The 9,088-nt window shown below is 36.5% G+C and overlaps 1 protein-coding gene across 2 annotated transcripts; it reads left to right on the top strand.

The window, feature by feature from the left end:
- Window positions 1-3,558: 3,558 nt before the first annotated feature.
- LOC134226890 (alpha-1,3/1,6-mannosyltransferase ALG2) lies at window positions 3,559-5,498 on the top strand. 2 transcript variants are annotated; one of them, XM_062707970.1, is made up of 3 exons: window positions 3,559-3,683; window positions 3,762-3,920; window positions 4,041-5,498. In XM_062707970.1, the coding sequence occupies exons 2-3, from the start codon at window positions 3,764-3,766 to the stop codon at window positions 5,006-5,008; spliced, it is 1,125 nt and encodes a 374-aa protein (XP_062563954.1). In that variant the 5' UTR covers window positions 3,559-3,683; window positions 3,762-3,763; the 3' UTR covers window positions 5,009-5,498. The 2 variants fall into 2 exon arrangements, with proteins under 2 accessions (XP_062563954.1, XP_062563953.1); XM_062707969.1 differs by having other exon boundaries at window positions 3,560-3,683; window positions 3,762-5,498.
- Window positions 5,499-9,088: the final 3,590 nt, after the last annotated feature.

The raw sequence follows: 9,088 nt of genomic DNA, 5'->3' as shown, positions 1-9,088 counted from the left end.
GAAAAATGCCCACTTTTGTATCCGCTTAGTGCTGAAAAAGGTTGTTTTTTCCTTCGATAAACCATCTGGATATAAAAATTCTTTCGCCGGCATCGATTCTGTAAAAAGAATTACTGGTTCTGATCACAAAACTTAAATTGTAATTTCAATCAAACGAACCTGCTTTAGTATCCGATTATTTGAGATCTGCATTCCCCGTTGGAATCCGGTTAGCGTTTCAGAAGTCACCCAGTTTCGGATACTTCTGTTTTGCGATGACGGAATAAAATACACCGATAACCTGAATGCTTAGACGAGATGAATACACAGTGAGAAATGTATTCGAAAGTTAAGTATAAATGAAATTGCATTTTATATAAATAACTTGTTGCTAATTTGATTGTCCTTATGCATGATAACAGTTGAAAGCGGTTGAAATGTAATTAAATAAGTATTAATACATATTTTGCCATCACTTGAAATGCCTTTTTTGCCCAAGTTTACCACTTGATGTGAAATGAGTAATACATTTATTTTTTCTTAAGGTGTCCCAATCTAAAATTTTGTGCTGAGCTTTTAATATGTGATCTGACAGTTCGACAATTTTATGGGGAAAGTATGAACTTTTAAATGTATAATTGAAAGTGACAAAAAATACTTTAAAAACAAATAATTGACTTTTGCGATGAACAATTCAACTTTAAATTTTACGAAAATAAATCACTTTTTAATTCTAAAGTAGAACATATTTAGAAAAACAGTATTATTTTTTTGTGTGTATGCAATGTAAAGACACGTTTCAAAAGTTATCAATGTATGAATCTTATGTACGAAAATGTTTAAAAAAACAATTGCAAGTATTGTTACATTAGTGAAATATGTTGATGTATTGTATCCTCAGTGTGGATACAATCTGTGCAACCATCAAGAAACAATATATCCTATTGTATACCGTACATTCTATGGTAATTCAATTGTTTACACAATATTGAACCAATAGTACATTTTTATCCGGGTAAGCATTTCTAATCTCAGAAAAGATAGTCCAAATTGAGTTAATTTAAGCTAATTTCATCTAAGACACTGAAAGTAACGTTCGGAACAAATATTTCAAAAAATCCGATGAAAGGTAGGGTAAAACGTCCTATCGTTGTGGTATGCCCTAATGTTGCGGTAGTGTTAAAGAAGTCCATTCTGGATATAATAGCATTGCAAACAATTGTGGGTACGCTAAAACTCTTCGGATTAACGACTAGAACAGCTTTTGTTTGACAAAATTCCGTTCAAAACGATGAAAAATTAACATTTTTCGTTAAAAATTTGAATCTTTTGAGCCTATTATTGCGGTAGTGCTAAGGTCCTATTGTTGCGGTATCGCTCTCCATAAGAATTACATGCAATACCGCAACAATAGGACTGACCTTCAAAAATATCGCAACGATAGGCAACTGCGTCCTATTATTGCGGTAGTTTGTTTTATGGTGATAAAACAAAACAACATAACTTCAGCACAATTGACGTAATATTTACGAAACTATAGTTAACGAGCATCCTATTCAACTACTACAATGTGGAAATCGACCAACAGGTAATTTTCGAAGAATTTTTGTAATCAATTTTGTTTCGACACGGTGCTTAACCCCTCCATAATAGGTCGTTTTACCCTATGGGAATTTTTTTGAGAATTGTCTTGTGTCGTGCCCCTTGTAAATAGCCCAATCTAAATAGGCTATATCCAGATTTTCTGGATATGATACACTGCGCAGCGTTTGTAATGTTCCCAAATGGGTACTTGCACAAAACTTCGCGCGGCGAATGACTGTCGAAAGGTACGGCCGCGCCAAACGATACACCGCAATGCTATATTCACCCATAAGAATCAAGTAAACGGGGTGCAGAAAGCGCGGCGGTACCTTTCATGAAGGGTTCGCCGCGTGCAATTTTGAGAAAATCAGGCAATATTATTCTTTGAAATGAGTGAAATTTTACCCATCCCGGTAAAAATCGTTTACTCATTAATGGGTACTTTTTCTCTGCTGAAAAATTTACCCATTTTGGGAGAATAAGTGGATTTACTCATATAAATGAGTAGATCCACTTATTCTCCCAAAATGGGTAAATTTTCCAGCAGATGGAAAGAGATAGCAAAGAAAAAGTACCCATTAATGAGTAAACGTGTTTCTCCGTGATTAATGAGTTTCCGAGGTTCTCCGTGTAAGTAAATTTGCCAGAAGGGTCATAAAGCTGTTTTGGTTGACACGCGCACGTCGCGCACACACCCGCACTTTGCATTGTTTTGCTGGCACTCCCACACTGAGCTAACTTTCTCGATCGATGTTATAGGATAGACATATAATTCTGCACTATTGGAATGGCATATGAATGTTACCTCTGAGGTAAAATAGTCAGTACGGATTATATGCATCCCACATGATTTTGCTTCAGGGTTATCATTTCATTGTTATGTGCAATACATTTCGTTGATACATGCAAATATTAAATAATGGAGCGTATATGTATCATTTGCTTATTATATACAAGCTAACACAGCTTGTAATGAAAGTTATGTGCAAAGTTGGTTTGTTTCAAATGCAGTATATATAGTATAAAATTGTAAAACATGTTAATTTTAAGAGAGTTGCATCCTCGGATGCTTCTAATAAAAAATAAAATAAACAGTATAGATTTAAGAAATATATATTCGTTTATTTGAGCAGTCATTCTAAATTTAAATCCATAATGGATTCGATATAGTCTTATAACATGGTTACATTTGGCTTTTATATATTTGTTTCTATCATTGAAATAGTTTTAGATTTATTATACATATTTATATTATCTTTTGTTGTGCGACTTATTTTGAGTTTGATTTGTTCTGTTCATCAATACTGATTTTGTGCACAACTAACAGCCAGCACTTTTTGATACAAAGAAGCAGTTTTTTCGGAGTCTCTGCATGAGTTTTAGACAATTCTCCACCCGCTCCTTCCTAGATTTGTATTCTATTTTGACGTTGTCTCTTAATAGGCATATCTCAAATTCCCTTAAAATGAATAACAGAGATATGGAAATAATTTTATCTATTAATTATAGTAAAGACTTACATTTTTGGAAATACTGCGGCTTTCTATATCTTCGGCGTGTTCCGAAAAAGGGGGCAGCCTGTCCAGCAGGAGTCCAAGCGTTGATGATGATTTATTCGCTATACACAAAAAAATAATGTCATTTCGGTTTACTCAATTATTTATTCAATTCAAAAGTTAAGGAAATATTTGCTATACTTACCATCAAGATTACTGAGCGGAAATTTCGAAACTGGTTTCTGCTGATTCGCCATTGCACAATACCACTAGCACCGCTAACTGCACGCCAACAAGGCCGATCGGTCGGAGTTATGTGCACAGCATATACATCAAACATGTAAAGAGCACATACATTCAATATGAACTGTTATCATTATTATTCATATTTGCACTTATGAATATGATTACTTTTACACGTAGTACTTTTAGGAATTCATATAATGGTTACGTGTTGAGCAACACGTTGAACTTATTAGATATTTCTTATGGATAATCGTAATAGATTTATTTCAGTGCACGTATTTATTTATGAACTCTCGGTCACTACCTTCTCAAGAAATCATCTCTGTATTTTGGATTTTTTGTTGAGGTTTTCCATATTGGGTGAAAAATCACAAAAAGGTTTGAGTACTTGTTGTTTTTATTACTGTAATGAGAAGATTATATCTTAAATAAATTTTATCAATCTATATTTTGTAGGTATGGTTCGCATTCTTTTTGTTCATCCGGATCTGGGAATCGGTGGTGCAGAGCGGCTGGTAGTTGACGCGGCACTTGCCCTACAAAATAAAGGTCATACGGTCAGCTTCCTGACTAACCATTATGATCCGGAACATTGTTTTGAAGAAACAAAGGATGGTAAGCTAGCGGTCACAACCGTGGGTGATTGGATTCCGAGGGATATTTTTGGCAAATGTTACGCAGTTTGTGCTTACGTCAGGATGGTATATGCGGCATTCTACTTTACCTTTTTCTTAGCAAAAAAGGAACGATACGATGTGGTGTTCTGCGACCTGATTTCGCTAGGCATCCCCATTATGCGACTGGCACGCCCAAACCCGAAGATTTTGTTCTATTGCCATTACCCGGATCAATTGCTTTCCAAGCCGGGTAACCTGCTAAAGAAATACTACCGGATGCCTTTGAATTTCCTAGAGGAAGTCACAACTGGACAGGCAGATGGAATACTGGTGAATAGCAAGTTTACTAGTCGTGTATTTAAGGAGACGTTCAAACGTATATCCGTTGATCCGGACATTCTTTATCCATCCTTGAATACCAAATATTTTGATGAAACGATTGTACAAGAAAAAGATCAAATTTCCGGTATTCCTCCAGGGTCTTTTGTGTTTCTTTCCATAAACCGTTATGAAAGGAAAAAGAATCTTCCCCTCGCTCTTCATGCTTTCAAGAAGTTACAAGAACATGTGTCGCCACATGAATGGAATAAACTATTACTCATAATGGCCGGAGGATACGATGATCGCGTACTGGAGAACGTGGAACATTTTGACGAGTTGGAAGATCTAGCCGAAGATATGGGCCTTCGTACTAAGATAAAACTCCTCCGTTCGCCGAGCGATCGAGAGAAGCTCTTCCTACTTCAACGCACCCAGGTTCTAGTTTATACTCCGGAGAACGAGCACTTTGGCATAGTTCCTCTTGAGGGCATGTATCTTGCCAAGCCGGTCATTGCAGCCAACAGTGGCGGTCCAACGGAAACAATTATTCATGATCAAACCGGATTCCTTTGTGATCCACAACCCACCAGCTTTGCTGCAGCTATGGCCAAGTGTGTCAAAGATGACCGTAATTGTGAACGAATGGGTGAAATGGGCCGCAAGCGTGTACAGCAGCGGTTTGCCTTTGAGGCATTCAGTAACAAACTGGACAACATCGTTACCGATCTGGTAAACAAGGGCGATGAATCGAAAAAGCAGAAATAGCAAAGAATTGCCTTTCCGCTATCGACGTTTTTGCTACTGCAGAATATGCGGAACTTGAACTATGACTGAACTGATACTGTCTGGCAATTTATTTCCTTCACGGTGGTGTTATATAAGGTTGCAGGGATCTCTCATCTCTGGTCCAATTGCACAGCTGCACTGATTTGCACCCTGACTGAAGAGTCCAAATTTATTTTACCTATGTGATATTTAAGCCAGCAAATACAGTTTAATAAAGTTGCTAAATAAGGTATGACTAGGCGTAGTTAATAATTATGTACATATTGAAAATGCTTGTTTTCTGGTCGCAATAAAAGTTGAATTTTGCCGTAGAAATTAGGGGACTGTGGGGTCACCCTAATCAGTGGAGCGTCCGGATCTGTGAATTGATTTCGAATTTGGTATAGGGTTCCGTTAACCATCTCACTGAACATATATTTGTCGCATCCCAAAACAAAGAAATACAGCACCAGTCTCGTCGCTTTTTTTACTAACATGCGTGTTCACTGCTGAAAAAATCACAAAAATACGAAACAAATCGAACTCCTTTCATTGCTTAGTTTTTTAAGAGATGAGCATGTGAGCTATGGGATGAAGTGCCGAAAAGTTCCCCTATAACAATCTAATCAATTCCCGGATTTCATCTATTTTGTTAGCATGAACAAATATTCATAACTAGTAGTTGGGCTTATTCTACGAGTCGAGTGACGTGAGGTGAGTCGATTTTAGCAATTCTCACGTAAAGTGACCATGTTATTCAAATGGGGCTATACGACTCTTCTCACGTCATTCGAGCAATCTCACGTCACTCCACTCGTAGAATAAGCCCAAGGTAGTTAAGTATCGTTTTAGCGATTTGAAAACTTATTGTTTCGTAGATCTATTTTTACTATATGGAGCAAGATGTCTCCCTCTGGATCAAGATGTCCATAGGCGAGAGATTGTAATAATAAGGTCCTACATGAGGATAATTCATGTTTTTGTCCATTCTTGCTCATCAATGTCTACATATTTATCCTGTAAAATTATTCTAATTTTTTTAAAGAGCTTTATTCTTTCAAACAGTCTATTCTCGCTAAAGAATTTTTTTTACAAACGATAAAACAGGCCCAATATTATATTTTTTTGTTGTAGATTATCTCTAAACCAATAAAAAGCATTGGTAACAATCGAAATCAAATAATTGGAGCGAGTTTCGAAGCTAGAGTTTTCTGAAATTAGGTGGCCATCTTAGCCCTACTATAAGTTACCGTCTTGCCCCATATCATACTATTAGGGATACGATAGGGTGCTAAATGCCAATACATACGTTTTGACAGTTCGGTACCCAACATGTTTCGGACTGTAGAACAAAGGGAACCGAACAATCTTTATCTTGTAACTAAAATACCTTTTCATGCAAGTGATAGATATGGGGAAGGTGGGGCAAGATCGCCAACAACGATTGTAGCATCAGGAAGCATCATATTCACATTATTAACACAAGGAAAGATGCACTATAATGTAAACGGATAATGAAACTAACAAAACTCCCCTTTTTCTACCTAAATAACTCCTGAAATACACGGGTAGGTCGTCAGAATATATTCGAGAAAACCTTAGAAGTTTCGTTCTTTAATTGGAGCACGGCCTCAAACCAACTAGCGGATATCAGGTTTTGACCCAATTAAAAAGTGCCTCTAAGAAACAGAAGTGGTTTTCATCAAAGCGACGAGCAATCCAATCGGCAGGCGGTAATGACCAGCTTGCCTGTGGGCTAGTTTCTGATTTGACGTTTATGAAGGACAGCTGCACCCAGTGTTCCGAGCATTTTGATCAATTTGGTAAATTAGAATGCGTGAATCCACTTCATCAGCACCTTCCTATATGCAACATTTTTCAGAATGGATAGGCGCTTATCAAAACGAAAAGCTGAAAAAAAAGAAAATCGGCTCTGTTAAGCCTTATAGCACACGAGCCTGGTGAATAAAAATGCAACATAAAATATCTACTTGACTTGAATTTCAAATTGATTCCTTCATGTAAATAAGAATGATAAGATGTTCGAGAATTTCTGAAAAGAAGCTTAAAATATAGAAAATATATAGAGGGGCTTAGAACCCACTCCCCCCCCCCCCTTCCCTAGGCATCAGGGCTAGTTACGCCAATAGTTTTGGTTGACCAAATTTTTAGTAGGTAGATCACAAATAGTGTTCTATTGCAATGACCTACTAGAAACTAGAAAATCGAAATTGTTCAAATGTGTTACATTTTCATTTGCTTCATGTTATTCATTATATCAGTTTCAAATCACAAATAAATTCAACTTAGATACTGATATCGCTCATAGGCAATTTAGACATAAAATTTGATTTAGAGAGAAAAATACAAACAACTCCTTTCCGAAAGAGCAGCCCCATTAATGCGATCGTTAGCTAATATAATCAAAACAATATCAATTGATAAAGTGTTTTAATCAATATTTATAATTATTTATAGAAGCTTACTACATGCTGAAAATAATTAAAAAAACAGATAAGAATACCAATAATAGTGATTTTTTATTTCATATCACAAACATTATACGGGCCGGTCCACGTAGCGTTTTTTCAACGCTGCGTGCACGTGGCGTTGAAAAAACGCTACGTGGGCATCGGCCCTACCTAGTCCAAGGATGTTATCGATCATTTAGTAATTTGACTTCGATCATTCAGTAGTTTGTTAATAACTCATTACAAAAGCTGAATTTCAAAATGTGTTGTATGGTGGACTTCTAGTGCGAAGGCTTTCTTACAACTCTGCCTAATGGTTCGTTGTTTGAATTCCACTAGTAACGGAGTTATAGATATAGTTTTAGTAACTTAGACTAAATGATAACAAAAATCCAATCAATTAGTTTATGTTACTGTAACTATCGCTATAACTCTGTTATTAGTTGAATTCTTTCAACGAACCATTAGGCATAGTTGTAGAAAAACCTTCGCACTAGAAGTCCACCATACAACACATTTTGAAATTCAGTTTTTGTAATGAGTTATAGACAAACTACTAAATGATCGAACGCAAATTACTAAATGGTTGATAACATCCTTGACCTAGACCAACATTTAAAAAGGGCGTTACAGCCAAAATTTATTTCTTCTGATTATTCGTCCACATATACAGCTATATATGTAGAAAAAGAATCAGAAGGAATAAATTTTGGCCGTTTCGCCCTTTTCAAAGGTTGGTCTAGAATACGATCTAAGGGAGACGACACAAGACAAAAAAATCCTATAACGGGTTGTCACTAAAAACGGGAATTTAAATACTTCAATACTTTTCTATGACAACATTAATGCTTTCAGAGAAATATTTCCATATGTGAATAAAACCTTAGAATATTCAGAAAATTGTCTCCCACACTCTTACCTACTCCAACATGTTCAGTTGTTTCAAACATGCCATCAAAATAGGAAGGATGCGCGCCACATCATACATTTTTTTAAGCAAACAAAGATCGTTGGAAAAGTACACGGTGGACAATTTTGAACGTGAAAATGTTTCGAAAACTGTTAAAGGATATTAAGTAGACCAAGCTCCATTGTACTTAAAGGTGACACGAAGACACGAAGCAACTCATCAATAGGATCAGAAGTATCATCCGGAAATGGCCGCCGCCCAACGGTCATGTGATACCTGTAAGATTAAACTACGCCGCATGGCGGACCACGGACCATATGCTATTATTCATTAATTTTTTTTTTTTTTGACGTAAACTACGTCTAAGGGGAAGACTCGGATACAGGGTGACAAATGAAAATTTCCAAATTCGAGACCGTCACGAAATCATGTAAGATTTTGAACATTAATAGCGCCTTTATCTTCCGATGGATTTATGAGATTTATGTATCAATCGATTCAGAAATTCTCTACCAATTTATCAATTATATTGAAACTTTGTGTTATGAATGTTAAAATAGGGTATTGGATCATTTTGGCAGCACCCTCTTTTCTTGTCCGCAAGAGTCTCGTTTCGGCCGTCGCCGTTCAGTGCGGTTTGCTTTTGGACTCTCCTTTTGTGCGGTGTTTCGCACAAAAGTAGAATAATGGAGCCGGACC

Source organism: Armigeres subalbatus, chromosome 3 (genome assembly GCF_024139115.2).
Source record: "Armigeres subalbatus isolate Guangzhou_Male chromosome 3, GZ_Asu_2, whole genome shotgun sequence".
NCBI classification, from domain to species: domain Eukaryota; kingdom Metazoa; phylum Arthropoda; class Insecta; order Diptera; family Culicidae; genus Armigeres; species Armigeres subalbatus.
Note: the sequence above shows the minus strand (reverse complement) of the source record. Positions and strands in the feature narration are given on the sequence as shown.

Coding starts and splice junctions, on each gene's coding strand:
- LOC134226890 (XM_062707969.1), top strand. CDS start 3,764: ATGGTTCGCATTCTTTTTGTTCATCCGGATCTGGGAATCGGTGGTGCA.